General features: G+C 45.2%; 2 protein-coding genes across 3 annotated transcripts; both read right to left on the bottom strand.

Moving 5' to 3' along the window:
• Window positions 1-3,434: 3,434 nt before the first annotated feature.
• LOC309584872 (IgGFc-binding protein-like) lies at window positions 3,435-17,069 on the bottom strand. The gene is made up of 14 exons (XM_082301181.1): window positions 17,021-17,069; window positions 15,795-15,861; window positions 13,632-14,885; window positions 12,635-12,951; window positions 11,821-12,151; window positions 10,805-11,268; window positions 8,829-9,390; window positions 7,412-8,004; window positions 6,617-7,190; window positions 5,491-5,690; window positions 4,686-5,066; window positions 4,163-4,449; window positions 3,990-4,022; window positions 3,435-3,701 (listed from the first exon to the last, which is right to left on the bottom strand). Exons 2-13 carry the CDS (start codon window positions 15,853-15,855, stop codon window positions 4,016-4,018), a joined length of 5,031 nt encoding a protein of 1,676 aa, XP_082157307.1. The 5' UTR covers window positions 15,856-15,861; window positions 17,021-17,069; the 3' UTR covers window positions 3,435-3,701; window positions 3,990-4,015.
• A 1,567-nt stretch (window positions 17,070-18,636) lies between these two features.
• LOC309585027 (sushi, nidogen and EGF-like domain-containing protein 1) lies at window positions 18,637-22,685 on the bottom strand. 2 transcript variants are annotated; one of them, XM_082301452.1, is made up of 8 exons: window positions 22,551-22,685; window positions 21,765-21,809; window positions 21,638-21,673; window positions 21,215-21,345; window positions 20,129-20,410; window positions 19,845-19,982; window positions 19,211-19,389; window positions 18,637-18,757 (listed from the first exon to the last, which is right to left on the bottom strand). In XM_082301452.1, exons 2-8 carry the CDS (start codon window positions 21,799-21,801, stop codon window positions 18,754-18,756), a joined length of 807 nt encoding a protein of 268 aa, XP_082157578.1. In that variant the 5' UTR covers window positions 21,802-21,809; window positions 22,551-22,685; the 3' UTR covers window positions 18,637-18,753. The 2 variants fall into 2 exon arrangements, with proteins under 2 accessions (XP_082157578.1, XP_082157579.1); XM_082301453.1 differs by having other exon boundaries at window positions 19,211-19,385.
• Between the last annotated feature and the right edge of the window lie 1,114 nt (window positions 22,686-23,799).

Raw genomic sequence — 23,799 nt, 5'->3', positions numbered from 1 at the left:
GCTGGAGGGGGCTTGGATCAACCTGGTTTTCCTGGTAGTGGAAGGTATCCCTGCCCATGGCAGGGAGTGGGGCTGGATGGGCTTTAAGGTCGCTTCCAACCCAAACCATTCCGTGACTCTGTGATTCTATGTGCCACCTCCTGTGTGCTGCCATCATTGTCACCACTGCTCCCTGGCTGCTGGAGCTATGGATATATCTGTTGACAAATACAGGGAGAGAAGGTGATACTAATTTGCAACTACCTATTTAATTTTTTTTCCCTAAATTAAGTTTGTCTGACAAATAGGTAGATGAAAAGGTTGATCACGTTATAGATCCTCTGTGAGAAAATGTGAGATTCACACCTTTTGCTTTGTATTTTTGTGCTTTATTATCAAAGCTGCACTTCCACTTTCCCACAAGGTTTTCAGTGGAAGCTTAAGGTGGCATTTTTAATTTACTGAAAGTTTAAATTATTGGGGTGCAACTAAGGAGTAAATTAAATTGTGGCCTTGCAGCCAAAGCTAGTGCATGATCTTCAAAAAAAAAAAAAAAAAAAGAATTAAAATGTTGATGCTTGCAGGCAAAAGAAAAGAAAAACAACAAAACAAAGGGAGACCAGTTTGTTTGTTTTAATTGGAGGCATTTTCTCAGACTGCTGATGTTGAGGCAGAAACTAACTGCATTTTGTCTTTCATGTAGAAACAACTGGCTGTACTTTTGAGCTAGCGAGCTTTTCCTCCTGGAAAACTGCTGTAGGATATTTAGCTTGAACAGGTGGCAAAACACCACATGGAATGTGCACGCTCTGGCTGGTCTTATTTTAAGGGAATCTTCTTTTTTTAAAAAAAATTAAATAAGGATTTTATTTTATTCTCTTAATGATTTTAAAGCAACAGCTTTTATTCTCCAAGAGACTTGGACATCTTTTGTGACTGTGTTATAAAAATACTTGAAGCAGAATAAATTATCAAATAAGGATGATTTAAGAGTTAACATCAATCCCTGCGTGTCAATGGAGTTTTTCTCCATTAAAACACAGGAAAAGTTAAATGCATTTGTCTCTGAGGAAAAGACAGAATATTGATCAACCTTTGATTTATTGCAATTGATATCTTACAACATGACAACCTAAAAAGGCTTCCAAGACATCCTCCACAATCGAGGTGTTCCAGGGCTCAGAAACCATCATAAATAGATGACTGAAAAACCTTTAATAGTTGAAAAAAATTAAGACCAAAATAAAATAAAATAAAGTCAGACCACTAGCATGATTTAAAAAAAAAATACCTTTCACATGCTGAGCTCATAGTGAAGAAGGCAAGAACTCTCATTGCAAACTGTGAGGATGTTCATTCTTGACTCAGAAAACCATTAAAAACCCTCTCAAAGTTTTTGTGTCACACAAAAATCAAACAAAAACCCCAACTGTGATAATAATGGTTGAATATTGATTGAATATGGGAATATTTGAGTAACATAATATTTGAAATATGCCAGTTGAGTTTTGTCTTCCAGTGCTCCCAGGGCTTCCAGTGCCTGGCAGAGATGCTGGACCCTCTCCTTAACCTCCTCCCCCACCTTGGGGGATCCCAAAACCCCTCCACCACACCTGCAATACACAAACCCCCCATTCCCAAACCCCTTTCCCAACCGCTCCCATCCCCCCGACCTTCCTTTCACTTTGGGTCACACCAAAAGACCTCAAACACCTCCCACCACCTTGGGGCACCCCACTCCCCCAAACAATCCCCAATCACATGACTGTCTCCTTGAAAATTACCTGCACACCAACTTTTCCCAGTTTTTACCCAAAAAATGCATCCACTACCCACAAAATGCCAGATTTTGAGGGGGAAAATGGCAAAAAAAAAGGTTAAAAACCTTTACACTTATTTTTGCTGCTTTTATTTCAGAAGAATTCCAAGGGCTTTTTGCTGGACCCAAGTTGTTGTGAAAATATCTGGGAATTCTGCCAGGTCCTCTCGTATTTCTGGGAATTTTGGATCCCACTGCCAAGGTTTTAGTATTTGTTATTATTTTTGCGGTGAGAACTTGGAGATTTGGGGACTTCCCAAGGCAGGGTAGGCGACATCAGATATCCTGCTCCCATGGAGGTAAATGAGAAGGAATTGGGAGTCCCCCCCCACACTCTTGGTGGTCAAGAATCCAGGTGGGAATGGGGAAGAAACAGGGAAAAAGAGGTGGGGAGGGAGTGAGGGGTGATTCAGCATGGACAGGGGAGACTGGGGAGCGAGGGGCTCAGTGTGGGGAACAGTGCCCCAAGCACTGGGGTCACAATGCCCTGAACTTTGGGGTTACAACACCTCAGAATTGGGGGTCATATTGCCCCATGCTTTTGGGTCTCATTGTCCGAAACTTTGGGGTCACACTGCCCCCCATTTTGGGGTCAAAATGTCCCACAATTGGGGACCACAATGCACCACCCTTAGGGGTCATGATATCCTATGCTTTGGGGTTAAAGGGCCCCCCACGTGGGGGTCAGAGTGCCCCACACTTATGGGTAACAGCACCCCACATTTATTGTCACATTGTCCTACATTTTGGGGTCACAGTGCCTCACACTTTGGGGTCAAAGAGCCCTACACGTGGGGGTCACATTGACCCACTCTTTGGGGTTGCAATGTCCCTCACTTGGAGGTCACAATGCCACACACTTAAGGGCTACAGTGCCTCGCACTTTGGGGGCAAAACACCACATATTTTGGGGTCAGAATGCCCTACACTTTGAGGTCATAGTGCCACACGCTCTTGGGTCACATTGTCCCACACTTTGCTGTCAAGATACCTCACACTTGGGGGTCACAGTGTGCCATACTTTGGGGTCACAGTGTGCCACACTTTGAGGTCAAACACCCCACACTTTGGGGTCACAGTGACTCACATATGGGGGCCTCAATATCTCCCACCTGGGGGTCACAGTGACCCACATTTTGGGGTCACAATGCCCCACATTTTGGGGTAAAAACACTTGGGGACCATATCACCCCACACTTAGGTGTCATAGTGTACCACTCTCTGGAATCACATTACACCACACTTTGGGGTCAAACATAGCACACTTAGGGATCACAGTGCTACACAATTTTTGGTTTCATGGCCCCAAAATTTGCAGTCAAAACACTGCACGCTTGGGGTTGTGATGTGTCACACTTGGGGGTCATGGTGTTACAATTTAGGGGTCACAGTGTCCTGGACTTTGGGATCAGGAGGCCACATACTCTGGAGCTGCAATGCCCCACAGAGGGGTCCCAGTGCCCCACACTTCGGGGCCACGTTTTCCCACATTTAGGGGTAAGATACCCCTACCCTTTGGGATAATGACCCCCCAATTTACAAATCAGCAAATAAACCTCAAATTCACACCCCCAAAAAGCCTTTAGAAGCGTTTATTGATATGAAGAGGCCATTGTATCAAAACTAGCCCTTGGCAAGATCATTTTTATATGGGAAAAAACATTGGGGTTTGGATCTATTTGACCTGAATTTGATATATTGTTGGATTCTAGGGGGTGGATGGGACATCAGGGCATTAGGATCCACACAGAGTTAATCCATTTGGGAAAAATCCAGGAAAATTTCATGGATTTGAGGCAAAATCCAGAATTTTCCCACATTTGGGGGAGTTTGAGGTGGATCCACCTACGGGACGGGATATACAGGAGCATCAACTTCTTGACGGATCTGGTGGGAGATGTGGCTGGAAGAAAAAGAAATGCATCATTTTGGGCAAAAATGGGTCAGTTTTGGGCAAATATGGGGAAGTATTAAGCAAAATGGATTGTTAATATGCAAATAATGGGTCATTTTTACACAAAAGTGGGTCAGCACTATGCGTAATGGTTTTGGGGAAAATGGCCAATTTTGGGGAAAAAATGGTATTTACTATGCAGAATGGCTCATTGTTGAGAAAAATGTCTCATTATTGGGCAAAAAAAGGCCCCTTATAATGAAAGATGGCTCATTTTTTGGCAAAGCAGTCGCTTACCCGGATCGTTCCCACAGGATCCTGCCTCAGTCGCTGTGGATGAAACCAAAGAAACTGGAAAATTCCTTCCAGGATCTGCCCAGCCCCTCCCCCACTGCCATTATTGCCAAATATCTGTGTGGAAAAACAAAATTTTCTTGGATTTGGGGGTAAGTAAATTAGGAATCACTCACCATCCAGCAAAATCCCGGGATTTCCACATGTCCACCACTTCTCCAACACTCTGGGCATCACGTCCATCCGGAAGCTTCAAGTCATCTCTGGGGTTTCCGTTGAAATTCCCACAGGGGGCACAGAGACGGGAGGCCAGGCTTGAGGTCACAGTGATGGTTGCCTCCCCGTCCTGGGTGATGATGACAGACATCCCAGAGCGGTGGGTGATCGTGACATTCCCACGGGACGATGTCACAGTGACAGAGTCAGAGATGGTGGTGGGGGGCTGGGTGAAGAGGCCATTGACCTGGGAAAAAACAGAAAATTACGAGACAAAAAACCCATTTGTTCTAGAGCAAAGGGCTCTAGCTTGGCTAGAGCCAAAATCACTCTTTTTTTTTTGCAAAAATGGCTCATTATGGAGCAAATTCGCTTCACATCAGACAAAGTAGCTCACTACCAGGCAAAATCTAGAGAGATTTTTGCCCAAATCTCTCTAGATTGACACAAACCACCCAAAACCCCCTCACCTGCCCCACTCACCCACACCTCCATGTTGCCGTTGACGCTGACAACGCCCTCACGGACGAAGACGATGGCAGCTGTGGCCGCAGGGACATTTGTGTCACGACAGTTGCTGACCTCCATTACCACCTTGAACCAATCTGGTGCCTCTTCATCACAGAGGGCTGACACCTTGTAGGTGCCACTGGCCAACAGGGGCCCGGCGATGCCATCAAAGGTGGTCAAAGTGGCTCCAGGTGTGACCCGGCAGTGGCCTTCACTCCTGGCACACACCTGTGCCCCGTCACGGGTGACGCACACCTGGTCCTGGGGACACTGTGTGTCCCGGCACACCAGTCCCCGTGATGGGTGGCAGTGGCATTCCTTGGAGCAGTTGTTGAAGGTGACAATCTCACCTGCCTGGAACAGGAAATAACGCAGGTTTTAAGCCCCATCTCCCAAATTTTGGGGGAATTTCCCAACTTCCAAGGGGGAAAATCCTAGACAGTGAGAAATTCAGGTGGATTTGGGGGACTTTGGGCAGCTCAACCAGTTCATGGTAACTTTTTCCCTGCTAATCACAAATTTTTCCTGTTATTTGTCCTTTTTCACCATTAATTGTTCCTTTTCCCTCATTAACTATTAATTCACTTTTCCAGGCTACTCCCTTGCTAATTGCCCTTTTTTTTCCCTGCTGATTGTCTTTTTTGCTGTTAATTGCCCTTTTTTTCTCCCCAAACCTTCTGGGACTTTCTAGATGGGGCAGCCCAACCCCCAACCAGATTCCCAGCAAAATAAGCCCACCAGTCCCAAGCCTCAGATGTCACCTGCCCTGTCACCTTACCTTGAGGTAGCGTCCCCTGTGGAGGCAGCCGCAGCGCTCAGGTGACACGCAGGTGTCCCCATCGAAGACAAACCCCTCGTCACACTGACACCCCTCAAAGCACCCCCAGGTGCAGGGGGCAGGGCCCACGAGAGCAGCACAGGTGAGGTCACAGGTGCGAGTGCAGAGCTCATAGTGGCTGTTTGGGGGGCAGGACAGTGCTGGGGAAAAAGGGAAAAAACAGCATTGTTGGGACAATTCCAAAGTTGTGAGGGATTATTTTTCAAAATGGGAGGCTTTTATTTGTTTTAGTTTATTAGTTATTAGTTTTGGCATTTTCATAAAAACTGGGGGTTTTTTCTTCTCAAAATTGGGTTATGTTTTTTTAAGTTTGAGGTCACCATTCCTAATTGGCATTATTCCTCCATATTGGAGTGTTTTCAGTAAAATGTTTTTCATTTTACCAAAATTGGGTAGTTTCTTCAAAAATGTTGGGGTTTTTTTCATGAAATTTGAACTTTTTTTCCAAAATTGGAAGGGTTTTAACAAAATTGGAAGTCTTTCTGCAAATTTTTTTCAAAACGGAAGGGTGTTTTACGATATTAGAGGAAAGAAGTTCAAAGTTGGAAGCAATTTTTCAAAATTTGATTATTTTTCAAAATGGTGAGCAATTTTTTCAGATTTTGAGGCTTTTTTCACAATTGGAAGGTTTTAATCAAAGTTGAGGGAGAACTTCCAAATTTTAAAGGAATTTTTGAGTAATGGGAGGATGTTTTTTTCAAAACAGAGGGGAATTTTTCTAAAATTCGAGTGAATTCTTTCAAAAATCGAAGGCTTATTTGAAATCTGAAATTTTTTTCACTTTTTAAAGGTTTTTTTAATATTGGATGACTTTTCCTAAAATTTGAAGGAATTTTTTGCAAAACATGAAGATTTTTTTGAAACTCAGGGGAACTTTTTCAAAATGTGAGGGAACATTTTCTAAAATGAGAAAAATTTTCCTCAGCTGGGGGAAATTCTCTCAAAAACTAATTTTCCCAATCTTGAGGGATTTTTTTTCCCAAAATTTTAGGGTTTTTTTTTCTAGGAGAAAATATGGCTTTTGAGGGAAACAGGACCCAGAGTGAGGAACTTCTTCCTGGCTTACGGCAGAAGTCCTTTGTCCTCCACGCTTCAACTGTAGCACCAGTGGCCTGGCAAGCGGCGGCGTACGCCTGTAGCGCGTGGCACAAGGCAGTGTGGTCCCCTCTGGCAGCACAGATGTCATGAACGCAGTGGGCAAAATACTCCACAGGGCTGACACGTGGGTGGCACCCCCGGAACGGCCCTTCTGCGTCACGGATGATGCCACAGGATCCGTTCCTGCCATATGTCACCTCACTGGCAACATCACACCTGCTGCACATGCCGTTGTCACAGCCATCAGTGCATGCTCTGTCCTTCTCTGGAACCTTCCAGGAGGTGACAAATTCCTGAGTGGTTCCTGCCAGCACCCCGTTGGGCAGCCGGAAGTCGTCACTGGGGTCCCCGTCATAGTCACCGCCCAAGCCGCACAGCCGGCCACGGTAGACGTCGGGGACAGTGATGAGGAGGAAGGTGGCTGTATTGTAGAGAATGCGGACTCCTGCGGCAGTGTGGAGGATGATGTTATTCCCCTCTTGGCCAATGCGGAGGTTCTTGTCCTCTGTCACCAGTGGGAGGGTGTACCGCTCCAAGTCCACCTGGAATGGGGACAGGGTGACACGTGTAACACGCAGTATAGAGTCACCACACCCACTCCATGGTGACAGTGTAGATGTGGAGGGAAACACCCACCCTCCTTATAATCATGGCATTACCATGAGAATCACCGGATGCCCTCCACAGTTGACACTGTACCCACGGATGGACACCACCACCCTCTTCATCATCACCACATCAGTGTGGGGGTCTCCAGACTTACCGTCACCTCCCACCTCCGTCCCCGCTCCATGGTGACGGTGTACCCATGGATGGATACCACCACCCTCTTCATCAGCACTGGGTCACCGTGACTGCCTGCCTCATGCTCCACCAACACCGTGAAGTTGACCAATCGTCGTGCCAGCTTGCACACCTGTGCCAGGACGTAGGTGCAGGATCCCGGGATATTAAAGGTGCGTCCATCAAAGGTGACATAGTGGGGGTCTCCCGACACAACCAACCGGCCATAACCGGTGGGGTGACATCCCAACACGCCATCTTCCACCCGGCACTCCTCATGGGCACCACAGAACGCCTCCTGGCAAGTCACTGTGCCGTTGGTCCTGCAGTGGCAGCGTTCCCGGCATGAGGGGTAAAACTCAGTGTCCTTCTGATAGTAGTGACCAAGGTACTCACAGCCACACTCGGAGTGGGGGACACAGTCAGAGCCGCTGAGGACATAACCGGTGTTGCAGAAACAGCCCTCGGAGCAAGGAGATGTGGAACAGGAAGAGGGGACGGAGGGGGTGTGGCAGGTGGGCTGGCAGGGGCTCCCACAGAGCTCATAGTGGGAGTGAGGGGGGCAGGAAAGAGCTGGGGAAAAAAACAGAAGAAAAGAGGGAGTGAGGGGAATATCTGAAGGGAAGGGGAGTCCCTCAAGGAAGGTAGGAAGAAAGGAGGGATGGAGGAAGGGAGGGCATGAAGAGGGAGGGAGGAAGGGAAAGGGGAAGAAGGGAGGGAGGGAGGGAGGGAGGGAGGGAGGGAGGGAGGAAGGAAGGAAGGAAGGAAGGAAGGAAGGAAGGAAGGAAGGAAGGAAGGAAGGAAGGAAGGAAGGAAGGAAGGAAGGAAGGAAGGAAGGAAGGAAGGAAGGAAGGAAGGAAGGAAGGAAGGAAGGAAGGAAGGAAGGAAGGAAGGAAGGAAGGAAGGAAGGAAGGAAGGAAGGAAGGAAGGAAGGAAGGAAGGAAGGAAGGAAGGAAGGAAGGAAGGAAGGAAGGAAGGAAGGAAGGAAGGAAGGAAGGAAGGAAGGAAGGAAGGAATTCGGAAGGAAGGAATTCGGAAGGAAGGAATTCGGAAGGAAGGAAGGAAGGAAGGAAGGAATTCGGAAGGAAGGAAGGAATTCGGAAGGAAGGAAGGAAGGAATTCGGAAGGAAGGAAGGAAGGAAGGAATTCGGAAGGAAGGAAGGAAGGAAGGAATTCGGAAGGAAGGAAGGAAGGAAGGAATTCGGAAGGAAGGAAGGAAGGAAGGAAGGAAGGAAGGAAGGAAGGAAGGAAGGAAGGAAGGAAGGAAGGAAGGAATTTGGAATTCGGAAGGAAGGAAGGAAGGAAGGAATTCGGAAGGAATTCGGAAGGAAGGAAGGAAGGAAGGAAGGAAGTGAGGGAGGGAGGGTCCCATTTTCCCCCATCCCACCCACACTCACCACAGAACTCTGCTGTCCTCCACATCCCCACATTCACCCCTTGACTCTGGCACGCAGTGACATAGGCAGAGACGCCCTGACACACAGTGTCACGGTGTCCCTTGTAGTGACAGGCATCGAAGGCACAGTCCTGCAGGAACGGCTCCGGGTTGATGACACGGTGGCATTCCTGGAAGGGTCCCCCTGCTCGGGCGATCACCCCACAGTACCTGTCTCCACGGTATGGCTGCACCTGCACTGCATCACACACTGGGCACTCTGTGCCACAACCAGCTGAGCACCCGGGGACATCCCCAACCTTCCAGCTGTCACCCAGATGGGTCTCATCGGAGGCGCGGTGGCCACCGGGGGTGACAAAGTCATCATCAGGGTCACCATTGGCATTGCCACAGAGACCGCAGACGGCACCAGAGTAGGTGGTGGGGAGGATAACACGGGCGTAGCTGTACCAGTCAAAGGTGACAGTGACACCAAAGTCAGTGGTGACAAAGCCATGGACACCACGGTAGAACACGGAAAAGTGGGGATGGGTGAAGGGAAGGGACACAAAGGCGCCATCCACCTGCAGGAGTGGGAGGGAGACAAGGGGTGGAGACAGGAAGGAAGAGGTTTGAAATCATAGTTTGGTAGTTTTATTTGGTTATTGTATTTCTGTTTATATTGCAATTTTATTTTAATTTACTTTATATTTTTAATTCTATTTTTTTCTTTTTACATTTATTTCTTCTTATTGACTCTTTATTTGCTTTCATTTTTATCTTTATTCTTTTCATTCTTATTTAATTATTTTTGCATTTTTATTTGAATTATTTTTATATTTTAATTTGTTTTTAATATACTATATACTTACTATTATTTGGGGTTAAATTTGGAGTTTAGCGGTAAAAAGGTAATTTGGGGGGAAGAGTGGGGGTTTTCAGGGAAAAAAAGGAGAATCTGGGGTATTGGGGATTTTTGTGGAAAAAATGGGGAATTTGGGAAAGAAGGGGGAATTTGTGGGAAAACAGTTAAATTTGGGGGGAAAGGGATGATTTGAAAAAGAAAGATTTTTGAGGAAGAAATGGGAACTGGGGACAAAAGGGAAAATATGAGGATAAAAAGGGAAATTTGGGGTAAAAAAGGGTATTTTGAGGGAAAAAGTGGAAATTTGGGGGAAAAGGGGTCATTTGGAGGATAAAGGAGGAAGCTGGGAAGAAAAAAAAATGGGAATTTGACCAAAAAATGGGAATTTGGGGGAAAAATGGTATTTAAGAAAAAAGGAGAATTTTTGGAGAAAAAGGGGGAGTCTGGGGAAAAATAGGAATTTGGCAGAAAAAGAGGGAATTTGAAAGAAAAAGTTGGATTTAGAGGGGAAAGGCAGATTTGTTGGGAAAAAGTGGGGGAATTTCAGGGAAAATACATTATTTGGGGGAACTAAGAGGATTGGGGGAAATAGGATTTTGTGGGGAAAGAGGTGATTTTGGGGGGAAGAGTAGTATTTGAGGGATAAAAGGGGGATTTGAGTGAAAAGAAGAGTACTTAGGCAGAAAAGGGGAGAACTTATGGACAAATGAAGAGGAATGTTAGGGGAGAAAAGGAAATATTTTCATGAGAAGGGGATTTTGCAGGAAAAAAGAACAATTTGAGGGGCAAATTGGGGAATTTTGAGGGAAAAGGGGAAATTGGGGGGAAACGAGCAATTTGGGGGAAAAGGGGGGAGTAGAGGAGTAAAAAGGAATAAGTGGTAAAAAAAGGCATTTGGGGAGATAAAGGGGATTTGGGGGAAAAAAGGGGGGATTTGGGTGAAAAAAGGGGGAATCTGGGGGAAATGGAGAATTTGGCATAAAAAAGGATACTTTGGGGGGAAAAATAAAGACTTTGGTGGGAGAAAGATGATTAGAACAGAAAAAAAAAGGGGAATGTGAGGGAATTTGGTGATGAAAAGGATTTTTTGAGGGAATTTGGGGGTGAAAAGTATTCCTTGAGTGGTTGCCCACCTTGACCTTTCGTGGGTGCTCCTGGCTCATGCTGATGACACTCCCATAGACCTCCAGGTTGACGGTCTTGGTGAAGGACACAGCACGGCTGCCGCGGTGGTTGTTTTCCACGGTGACATTGAAGGGCACCAGTGTGGGCTTGGGGGTGCAGAGGGCGGCAAACTGGTAGATGCAGGAGCCTTGGAAGTCAAACCTCACCCCATCAAATGTGGTGTAGTGCGGGTCACCCGTCCCGATGCAGGTGTAGTGCTTGTTGGGTGTACACTTGGCGATGCCATTAACCATGACACACTTCTCATGGGATCTACATCCCCCTGGCTTACAAGTCACTGTCCCTGAACCCTCACACCGACACCGCTTCCGGCAGCTCCCATCTTCCCAAAATTCCTCATGGAGCTTGTAGGAGTGATTGTTGTGGAAACAAGAAGAGGCAGTGGTGCTGGGGTTTTTGGTTGCCTTGATGCCTGCAAGGGATTTAAGAGTCTGTGAGACACTATACAGGGATGGTCCTCAGGAAAGCCCTAGTGCAATTTCATGTGTTGTGGACACCTGAAGTCAAATCAGGGAGGTTAGGAGTGTTTTAGGGAGAGCCAACTAATGCAAGCCTTCCCTGTAAGGGAGGTGTTGGTTACATTGACACCTAAAACAAACTGGACACCCCACAGGGACAACCCTCAGGAAAAATCTCAGCATAATTCCCTCGTTTTTGGGGAGCTGGAGTGAGATCAGGTAGATTTTGGGGTGGTTCCTTCCCCATTCGTTATGTTGATACCTACAAGGTTTGTGGAGTCCATGAGACACCAAGAAGGGATAGCCTCCAGGAAAATGCTGGTATAATTCCATGTGTTATGGACACCTGGGGTCAGATCAAGTAGATAGGTGGATTTTGGGATGTTTCGGGGTGAAAAGACACATTGATTGTGTTGATGCCTACAACCATTGCTCTAGGCCAATACCCACAGCTGAGTATTTTCTCCCTACCCCAAGACCCTTGCAGATTCCCCCCATGAACTCACCACAGCCCTCTGTGCCCTGTGCAGTCTCCTGGTCTCCACAATCTTCCTGGCATGAGGGATCTCTCCAACTTTCTGCCCAATCCTCACCACCTTCACCAGGAATACCATTGGGAACCATTGCTTCATCATCTGTATCCTCATTGAAGTTGCCACAGAGGCCACAGCTGGCCCCAAAATAGCTGCTGGGCACTGCCACCATGATAACCTGGTCCTCATCATAGGTCACCTGCAGCCCAAAATCTGTCTGGAGGATGGTCCGACCATCATTCTGGAAAATCTGGATTTTTCCCTCTTCCAGGCTGGCTGGAAGATTGGTGGGTTTGTTGTTAACCTTGTGGGGAGGGGAAGATGTGGAGGAGGAGGGTTAAAACTCAGCAGGTGGTTTCCAACAACATAAAAACCACATAGATACAAACAGAGGGAGAAATTATTTTGTGAATGATCAGTTTGCATTACAAATCAGAATTTTTGCCCTAATTCCTGGACATTCACACCAAGAAAAGCTCAAACCCCGAATTGGAACCATTTTCTCTATCTTCTGAGCTAATTTTGTTTGTACAGAGACCAAGTTTGGAAGAAATCACATCCCACCTGAAAAATTGATTGGGAATGGAAACAATTCCCCAAATTCCATAGGTGTGGCACATCTACTTCCTTTTTAATGCCAACATCAACACTGCAATGATTTATCCTCTTCCACCTTTTTTGGTGTTCTTCCTCATTTTTTGAAGGTCAAACTCACCCATAAATTTTAATCCACTTGGAACAAATGGTTTTATTGGGAACAATAGATCCGATACCTGGGGAAACTCACCTGGATGGCCCTGTCCTCACCAGCACGGATAGAGACATTGTAGGCATAGATGTAGACATTGGCCAATGGATCCTCGGAGCGATCCTGGCTCCGTTGCTCCTCCACGGCGAAGTGCTGCAGGGTAGGGTCGTTCCCACAGTACCTGGCCAGGGTGTACTTGCATCCACCACGGGTGGACACGGATGCCCCATCAAAGGTGTGGTACTGCAGGGATGGGGAGCCTGTGCAGGTGCCCAGGTAGTCGTGGCGGCAGGTGGGCGCACCCTTGTCCAGGTGACAGCTCTCCTTGGGGCGGCAATGCACCTGCTGGCAGGGGTCTGTGGGTTTATTAGTGACAGGGGATTAAATTATATTAATTGATTATATTATTGATATGTCTATGTTTATTTATATATTTTGCATTTTTTTATGTCTGATTTGTAATTACACTTAAGTTTTTCTGTATTATTTATAAGTATCTATATATTATTTCTATATTTGTTTAGATAAGAATTATTTATCCACGTATTGCTTATGTATTTCTATCATACAGAATTATTCAAAATATAATAAATGTATACGATTCTAAATAATGTATAAATATAAATTTATCACAGACATGTTATTTTATATACATTTATCTCCAATATTTAGATATTTATATTTATTATATGTTTATATTTTAGATTGCGATTTTTATGTATTATCTATATATTTCTCCATTGATTCTTATTTATTTGTTTAATACATTACTTTTAGTTTTTTACTATTATTCCTATATGTTTGTACATTAGTATTTTGTTAAAATGTTACTATTATATTATATAATATTATATAGTATCATATAATATATATTACTAAAATATAATATTATTATGTAATACTATTATTTTTTATTTAATTGATTTTTGTCATTTGGATGATTACATGTATTTAAGTATAATTATTATAACTATCTGTTATTGATATCTCTATAATTCTAGATCATTTATTGATATCAAAGTCCACCTCCACTCACCACTGTCACAAGCTCCCTCCGCTCCATAGCGCTTCCCCTCTCCCATCCCGACGTTCCACACCCCAAATGCCGCTGTCTCATGCGCCACACGATGGATTCCAAATCCACTTCCCAAATTTATCCCAATCCATGAATATTCTGTTCCAGGGATCGGCTCCCACGCCACACTCCCTAATGGCCTCTGGTTCAGCAGTATTCCAGAAGTTTCTGCTGTCTTGGCCACCAGCAGGATGCGGTTGTCATACCCCTCCAGCGCAACAACACTGTAGGAGTTGCAGTAACCGGTGATGTCTGGGATGTTGACAAAAAATGGCTCAAAGGTCACTGCACCGCTATTGCTGCCACTGCCCAACAGAAAAACCTGGACACCAGCTTCAGAAGTGAGGAACAAGCCCAGCGGGGATTGGGTGCCATAGAGCAGCGCATGGTTGGGTTGTATCTCTCGCGTGGTCTCAGTGACCTCACCATGACCTGTGACACGTGTTGGTTGGGCAGCAGTGATGTAGACAAGGTTGGATTGTCCCTGGAAGGGCACTGGTGGCACAAGGAAGGATTTTCCCCATTGGCTGATCGGGTGGAGCTGTTCCACGACGTGATCACAGCGGCTCAACCTGCCCACACAGGTGAGACCGCTGAAGATGGCCACAGGCCTCTGTGCCACCACCCGTGTTCCGGAAAGATCGGCTGCACTCTGGATCTGCGCTGCTTGGAATGGCTCCAGGGGGATGGTGAGGGTGGAGCCACGTCGGTGCAGCCGTCCACGGAAGGTGACGTCATTGTTGAGATGAATGTTGACTGTGGTGGGTTGATCCCAAGCGGCCACCACAAACTGGGCATAGCGGGTGGGGCCGGGGTTGGGAGTGACCACGTGGTATTCCGTCCCCCACCTGTGGACTGGGATAATGACAGCAGAGTCAGCTGCTGTGGGTTTGTCGTTGACCATCACTGCGGTGACGGCAGCAGTGGTCTTCACCACCACGGCATTTTCAAAAATTTGGCTTCCCATCATCTCTGCTTGGGGTGGGATCTTCACCAGGACTGGTTGGTTGGCAGCTGCCTGCACCGTCATCCGTAATCCAGGTCTCTTCATGGAGATGGTGGCAGTGGTGGACGGGGAGGGCCCAGTGAGAAGGAGGAGGCGGAAGTCGCTACGAAGGGTACGTTGGTCACCATTCTGCAGGAAGGCCACCAGGAACTCATCACCCAGGTGAGGTGGTGACATCTCAGAGGTGATGCTGGGAGCATGGAGGAGAGCTGGGGGGGAGAAGGAGAGGAGTGGATAATTTGATATATTATTGATTTGATGGAGATTTGATTGATTTGATGGATTACTGGTTTGATGGACAATTGATTTCATGGATCACTGATTGATGGATTACTGATTTCGTGGACTACTGATTCAACATCTTGATCAATTTGATGGATTATTGATTCAATAGATTATTAAATTGATGGCTTAATGATTAGATAAATTATTGGTTTGATGGACTTTCAATCTGATAGACCTTTGATTTCATTTGCTAGACCATTAATTTGATGGAACATTGATTTCATGTATTATTGATTCAATAGATTATTGAGCCAATAGACTTTTGAGTCAATGGATTAATAAATTAATGGACTTTTTAGTGGGCAGACTATTGATTTGATGGAGTGTTAATTTCATGGATCATTGATTTTGATTTGCCAGTTTATTAATTCTACGGACTATCGATTTGATTTGATGGGATATTATTTTGGAGAAAAATATTTAAATTAGCATTGATCTGATGGATTATTGATTTAAGAGGTTATGGATTTGATGTACTTGATTGATTTTATGGACTTTTAATTTGTTAGATCACTGATTAGATGGAGTGTTAATTTGATCAGTGATTTGATGAATTTTTCATACACTCATTCTCCAGTTGGGAGAGTAGACTCCATTTATCTGAACAAATATTTAATGAATTAGAATAATCTGTTGGATCATCATTCACAGAAACAAACCATTTGAACAATCATGAATTTGATGAAATCCCAGTTAATTCCCTGGGCAAAAGATGGAGCTTTTGGGCTGGGAAATCCTTGTTTTGGGCTAGAAAACCCTTATTTTGAGGAAACTCATGATTTCAGGGGAATTTTAGAGCTTTTAGGGCATTTCCTCACCCTGCTTCAACTTACCCCAGAACATAACAATCCAGAACCATCTCAGTACATCAGCTTTCCCCAGGCTGCTGTCCATGATGCTCTGGGTGCAAAAGGTAAGAAAACAGTCAAATCCTCATATTTTTTGAAATCTCACTAGAATTTTCCCAAAATTCACCATTTCTTGACATATAATTTACACAAATCCCCAAAATACGTGAGTTTCAGCCTTGCACTCATCCCAAAAATCAGTGGTTTATCAAATGTGTCCCCAATATCTGTTCTTCTCACTCAAGCTATCCTCAAATTCACTATTTTAATTGCACTTACTAAAAAATCTGAATTTTAGTGTACTTGACCCCTAAATTGGCTTTTGGGGGGCATTTTCATCATCTCCTGAAGAAGAGTGGGCAACCTCCTGTCCTCATCATTTCCCCCACCAGCCAAGGTACCTTTGCATCTCCTTTCCCTTTCCCTCTTTTTTTCTTTCCCCTTCCTCCCTTTTCCTTTTTTCTCTTTCTATGTTTTTGTAATTTCCTCTTTTCCCCTTGTTTTACCCATTCTCTTCTTTCTTTTGCTTAATTTTTCCATTTTCTCCTCTTTTCCCTAAATCCCCTTTTTCCATCCAAATCTCCTTTAGGCTTTTTCATTTCTTCATCTTTTTTCCCTTTTCTACCCCTTTTCCCCCTTTTTACTCCTCACCTCCCCTTTTTTTCCTTTTCTTCCACTTTTAAAATTTCCTACCTTTTTATCCTTTCATCCCCTTATCCCTTTTTTTCCTCCACTTTCTGCATTTTTCTTTTTTCCTTCCTCCCTGGCTTCCTTTTCCTCCCTCTTTCTCCCTTGTCTCACTCTTTTTCCCCTTTCTGGTATTTCCCCCTATTTCCTCCCTTCTTTACCTAGTTTTCATTTCCTCGCCTTTTTTTTTTCCTCATTTTTTTCCCTTTTATCCCTTTCCCCTATTTATTCTCCTCTCTTCTTTCCCCAATTTCCCTTTCCTCCTTATTTTTAACTTTTCTTCTCTCTTCCTTTCCTTCCTCCCCTCACCCCCCCTTGTTCCATTCCATTCCCCTATCCTGCCTTTTTCTCCCCAGAATCCCTTCACAAACCTTCCAATCCCAATGCTCCAAGGACCAGACCCAGGGCTGGGGTGGGAGGGGGGGGAGGAGGGGGAGTTTGAGGAGTTTTCAGGTAGATTTTCCCACTTCGGAGTCTTTCCTGCAAAAAAAATTATCATTTATCAGATCAACTTTTGCCCTTACCTGCCTTTGGCCCTGTTGGATCCCCAGCTTAGGTCCGTATCCCCAAAGAGCTCCGTTTTATCCCCAAATCTGTGAAGAAAACACAATCCCAGGACAGCAGATCTGGCTCCTCCCTCAATTATTTTATAATTTTGGCAGAAAAAGGGGAAAGAAAATGACTAATCCAGGCATCCCCAGGGGACAACCCCACCCAATGACGTGAGATAATTTTTGGCCAGAAAAGGTGAAAACAGAGAGAAAAACAGGGTGGTTTTTTTTTAAACTGATGTAAAAATTTGGCATTACCAGATATCGAGGTTTTTCTGCCCAATGAGGTTTAAATTATTCTGCAGTAACAAGAAGGTGAGGGAGTAAAAAATAGTATTTTTTTGAGAAATAGAGGGTGTTATTGGGGTAAAAAAGGAGGGAAAAGGGAAATAAGGGAGGGCGAGGCAGGGATTTTTAAAAAATTGCATTTTGTGGGTTGAGGAATTGATGGGATCCATGGGTGGCCAATGGCATGAGGTGAAACAAGGGGAAGTGCCAGGTCCTGCCCTTGGGTCACAACAACTCCCTGCAGCTCCAGGCTGGGCCACAGTGGTTGGGAAGCTGCTCATTGGAAAAGGCCCTGGGGATGCTGGTGACAGCAGCTGAACATGAGCCCAGCTGTGCCCAGGTGGCCAAGAAGGCCAATGGCACCTGGGCTGTCCCAGCCAGGGTGTGGCAGCAGGACCAGGGCAGTGACTGTCCCTCTGGACGGTGCTGGCACTTCTGAGGCCACACCTTGAATCCTGGGGGCAGCTCTGGGCCCCTCATGACAAGAAGGACATTGAGTGGCACCAGCCACTCAATGTCTGGAGCATGTCCAGAGAAAGGAACAGAGCTGGGGAAGAGTCTGGATCACCAGGAGCAGCTGAGGGAGTTGGGGGGAGCTCAGCCTGGGGAAAAGGATGATTGTGGATGACTTTATCACTCTCTACAGCTACCTGGAAAGGAGGCTGTAGCCAGGTGGGAATGAATCTTTTGTCCCAGGCAGTCAGCAGCAAGACAAGAGGAAATGGTCTCAAGCTGCGCCAGGAGAGGTTCAGGCTGGACATCAGGAGGAATTTCTTCACAGAAAGTGTGATTGGGCACTGAAATGGTCTGCCCAGGGATGTGGTAGAGTCGCCATCCCTGGAGTGTTCAAGAAACATCTGGATGTGGCGGTCAGTGCTGTGGTCTGTTTGACATGGAGTGTTCAGTCAGAGGTTGGGTTTGAGGGTCTTGGAGTTCTCATCCAGCCTTAATGATCCTGTGATTCTGTGAGTAGGGGTCAAGGGTGGGGAGGGGTAAAGTTGTATCTTGTGATGTCCGAGTGTGTTTTAGATGTAATATTTTAGGGGGGGTGGATGTGTGTCAAATTATATGTTGTGGGTTGTGTCTGTTGTGCACACAGGTGCCATGTGCATGTAACTTCATACTGTGAAAGAGCCCAGAAATTAACACCCAAAAAGGCAAAATTGGATGAATTCAGTCACATTTCACCCCAAAACCCCTCAGACCTCCTGTAACTGTTGGAACACTGACAGTGACGGTGAGATGAGTGTGATAACATCACCAGAGGTACCATGACAATGACAAGGATATGGACACCGCAATGTCTTGGCTGCAATTTTATTACTCTGGTAGAAGTTGACATAACCTTGACCTTTGCAGTAACTTCCTCGGTGACAACAGTGGCAGTACTGATGTCCCTCTGCCCTACTCCCCTCGATTCACCTAGAAGAGACAGCAACAGCCCAAGAGGAAGAACCCCTTTCTGCCCAAATCCCCAATATCCTCAAAAAATCCCAATATTGACCCAAAAAATCCAAATTTTCCTCACAAATTATCTCAGAAAATCCCCACCATTCCCCAACAAACTCCCAATTGTTCCTAAAATTCCCATTCTCAAATTCCTAATTTGCCTCAAAATTCTCAATATACTAACCAAGATTCCTACTGTTCCCCCCAAATACCCAATTTTACAAAAGAAATCCCCAGTCTTCCCCTAAATTCACAACGACCCTCCCACAATCACAAATTATCCCCCCAAATCCCCTCTTTTCCCCCCTCACCCCTGAATTTACTCCCCAAATTCCCAGTTTTCCTTAGCATTTCCAATTTTCCACCCTGACAGATTTCCCCCTTTCCTCAAAATTCCAAATTTTCTCCCCTAAAAGCCCAACTTACAACCAGCAGTCATTGTTCAGCTTGGGGGGGTCCACACCAGTCACCTGGAAGTCATCCACTCGAAAGACCCAGCGTCCTGGGACCTTGACATTGGAGGTGGTGGTAATGTTGATGATGGCATCGGTTTGGGATCCGGGAATGTTGTAGAAATTGGTGTCATCACCGCTGTTGAATCCTGCCTGGAAAATTGGGGGAGAATTTACATGGGCCAACCCTACCCAAAGGGGTGGTGGGCCCCCCAGATGATGTTAGGATGTGAACATATTTGGTGTCTTCCAGAAATGATATGGACCAATCCATGACTTTCACTATCATGATCATGATCTCCAGAAGAAGGGCTGGCCAATCTCCTGTCTTCATCATCATCATCATCATAATTATCACTATTATCATTACTGTCTCCAGTAGCTGGGATGGGCCAACCTCTTACCTTCATCATCATCTCCAGAAGATGGGAAAGGACAACTTGACCTCCCCAAAAATGTTGTGGACCCTTCCTGGACCTTCATCATGACCATGATCATCATCATCCCCAGGAATTGGGATGGGCCAATCCCTGACCTTCATCATTGTCATCCTCAGAAGATGGAATGGGACAACCTCCTCCCCATCCTCCTCCACCCTCCCCACCTACATGTGCTGGGGTCCCCCCGAGTCCTGTTTCAGCATCCCCTTCACTTGCTGCCCCTGTGGTCCACTGGATATCCCAGTAGTTGAGGATGATGTAGAACATCTTGGAGTCACTTGTCAGCACAGCCTGGAAGGTGTTGCCCTACGGAAAAGGTCATGGAGTCAAGGATGGGTCATGGGAGTCAAGAATAGGTCATGGAGGTCTAAATAAGTGGGTCACCAAGGCCACCAAGTGGGTCAACAAGAGCCAAGCAGTGACCTTCATGCCCCCTGGACCATGGACCTCACCTTTTGTGAGGTGGAGCCATAGTAGGCCACATTGTCCCAGGTGGCCACCAAGGCCCAGGTGGCAGTGAAGGGGCTTTTGGGGAAGTACTGGGTGATATCCTGGCTGATGTCTGCCAGCAGCGCCGGGTCAGTGGTCTGGCGGTAGAAGATGTCCCCACCCAGCACATTGTCCACATCCCCCCAGTAGGGAGCTACGAAAGGGCGCCCATCCGCCAGAGGGAAGGGGTCTGGGGTGTATTGTCTGACGGGCTCATCGAAGGAGATCACCCCATTGTTGTTCACCTGGAGGTGACACCAGGAGCGGGTGGGTGCAACACCTTGACTTGTGCTGTGGAGTCCTTGAGATGGACCCTCCAAGCACCCCAAGAACCACCACCCATAGGGACCCCCCAACACCTACCAGCTCCCCAAGATCCATCACCCACAGGACTCCCCCAAGACCCATCAACCATAGGAACCCCCACCCATGTGACCCCCCAACACCCATAGAACCCCTCAAAACCCACCAACCTCCCAAGACACACCACCCCATGGGACCCCATGAACATCAAACATCCATAGAACCCCCAATACCCACAACCCCCAGGACCCCACAACACTCACCAACCCTCCCAAGATCCACCCTTCCAGGACCCTCACAAAACCCACCACCCATGTGATCCCACAACACTCACCAACCCTCCCAAGATCCACCCTTCCAGGACCCTCACAAAACCCACCACCCATGTGATCCCACAATACCCACCAACACACCCCAGGATCCACCCCATATGGGACCACCCAAAACCAACTGCCTCAAGACTCACCAGCCATACGACCACAAAGGACCACACCATCACGCACCATCCTCAGGACCCCCCAAGTCCCTCCAACCACACCAACAGCGCCAGTCCCCTTAAGATCCCCCACCCATCTGAAGATGTTTCAGTGTCCAAGAACAAATCCCTCTATGAACTCAAGAAGGGTTGATTTTGGGATTTTGGGGACACACACACACACACACAGAGGAAAAAGTAAGTAGAAATGGAGGGAAAATTGGGAAAAATGAAGGAAATTCCCAAAAATATGGAACTTGAGGTGACCTACGAAGGCGGTTTGGTAGGATTTGCCGTAGAAGGTAAAGGGAGCAGAGAGGGCGATCTCCTCGGATGTCCCATCATCGTGTTTGGGGTTAGTTTTATCCCCCTGGTGCGGTCCATAGGGATAGAGCAGGGACTCTGTGGGAAAATCAGGATTTGGGAACTGCGCCCAAATTCCCACCCAATGACACGGATTTTGGGGCCAAACCACCAAATTTGTGGTTCCCATGGTCTTGGTTACCTAAAAATGGATGTGTCTTCTCCTGGGTTTTCATGGTGAAACTGGGGTGGAAGGGAATGACCCCAGTGGAATTACAGGGGGAACACATGGATTTCGGGAGAATAGTGGGAAAATGGTATGATGTGGGTGGGAGAAATTTTGATTTAGGTGGAAATAATGTTTTTTTGGGGCAAAACCCCCAAAATTCACCTTTTTCAGAAGAGGTTTTGGTGTCCACCATGGAACCTGGGGAAAAAATAGGAAGGAAAATGAGTCGATCAATCATTTTCCCAACAGGGATGAAAATGACAACACTTTTTCAGAAACAAACCTTTACCTAAAATCAGGAGGAAGAAAACACTAGTGGGTGACATCCTTGACCCTAAAATAATTGTAAAAAACAGGAAAACTTAAAAAAAACCCACTAAAAACCTAAAAAAATACCCAAAAAACAAGCAAACCAACAATGCTCCCCCAAAACAGACAATGCAGTAAAATGAGGTTTCAGAGGCAAAAAAAATCCACATTAAAACACCAAACACACACTTTTCCCAGGAATTTTGTGTGTGGAGCTGTGTGTATGTGTGGCATTTTAACCATTTCTTTAAAGAATTGAAGAATTTGAAAAGTTGGCTTTTTAATTTAATTTATTTTAGTGCATTTTTAAGCATTAATATAATTTAATTCAGCCGATTTTAAAATTTAATTTTTGAATTTTTAATTTAATATGCTTGAATTTTGATCAAAAATTTTATTCAAGTGATTATTTAATTTCATTTTAACTTTTAATTCTAAATGCATTGACATTTTATTCAATAGAGTTTTTTAGATGAATGCTATTTTTCTCTTCTATTTATTTGGATTTTTATTTAATTTTTATTTAATTGAATCTTAAATTTTTGTTATTTGTGTGCATGAATTGAGGAATTTTTTCCCCTTCTATGCCCGAATTCAGAAATTTTGCCTTTTTTTCTGAATAAATTTAGGATTATTTACATTTTTTCATGTATTTTTAGGTCATTTAAAGGGACAAATCTTCCTTAAATCCATGAAAAATCAGGATTTTAAAGAGACAGTATTCCAAGAAGTGACCAAAATCCCACCAGAATAAAAATTCCCTTACCTGGGTTACGTTGAAGCGAAGAACTGCAGCCTGAAAATGAGCTCAAACACTCAACATTGCTGGCTTTCGCCTTGTCCTGCTCCTTCTTTTATCAAAACAAAAACTACAGAAACACGCAGTTTGCCAACTTTCCGCCCATCCAATCTCTCTGAGCTTCCCCTGGATTCTTTAGAGAGGGACATTTAATCACGTGTTGGGGATTTTTGGCTCCTCCATATATTTTTTTTTTTAAGCACAGTGAAGCCCTTTTTTGAATAATTTTGGGGTTCTGGAGACACCTCTGGATCCCTCCTCAACACATGTGAGGTTTTTGCCCCTTTCCAAACTTTCAACTTCTACTCCCTGATTTAATTTTTTTAAACAAAAAAAAGTACTTTTAAACTTATTTTTTAATTATAGATCCCTTAGCTCCTTTGTTGCTATCAGGAAGAAAATAGATTATCCCTGTTTATTTGGGATTTTGAGGACTTTTTTTTTGTTATTGTGAAGGATAAGAAAAATCATTATTATATACTTTGGCCTTTATTTGCAGGAAGAAGAAAGCAGCCCTTATACACTGAAATGCTATTTTTTGGAGGAAAAAAAATCCCCTTTAAAATACCCTCATTTTTGGTGTTGATTTTTTTTTTTTTTTTTTTTCCTAGAAGAAAGTTAATATCTCTATTTTTTGGGATTTTTTAAGGGAAAAAAACCCTTTTATTCTCTTTATTTTAAGGAAAAATTATTGTTCCTTATTTACCTGGCATTTTAAAACATTTTTTGCAGGAAAATCCTTCATTATTTCTCTTTTTTCTTCTTTTTTTTTTTTTTTTTTAAAGGAAAACCCCTTTATTTGCTTATATTTTAAGAAACCTTATTTCCCCCAATTCCAGATGGGTTTCTTTAAGCTCTTTGAAGTTGTTGTTCCTTTGTCCAGCAGCTGAGCTCAGACTTCTCCAGAATCCTCAGCTGGGACTTCTGTCATTAATTTTGGGAAAAAACCAGACAGATTTGAATCTGTCTCCCTGGATACGGCGGACAGGGGTTGAAGGGGGAAACAATTCTGAGGAAATCACTGGATTTTTGGAGGGGCTCCATGAAGGAGAGTCAGCTGGGATGTCACCATGGGTGCCTCACCCCCTCACCCACAGGGGTCCCACACTTCTTGTGGGATCCCATCAGCAACAGGATCCACCCACCCACTCCCAAATTCTCCAGAATTTTGGGGTCAGTTTCACAACCCTCCTCCCTCCAGCCAGGTCAGAAACCT

This window comes from Coloeus monedula (genome assembly GCF_965178545.1).
Source record: "Coloeus monedula genome assembly, chromosome: Z".
Taxonomy (NCBI): domain Eukaryota; kingdom Metazoa; phylum Chordata; class Aves; order Passeriformes; family Corvidae; genus Coloeus; species Coloeus monedula.
Note: the sequence above shows the minus strand (reverse complement) of the source record. Positions and strands in the feature narration are given on the sequence as shown.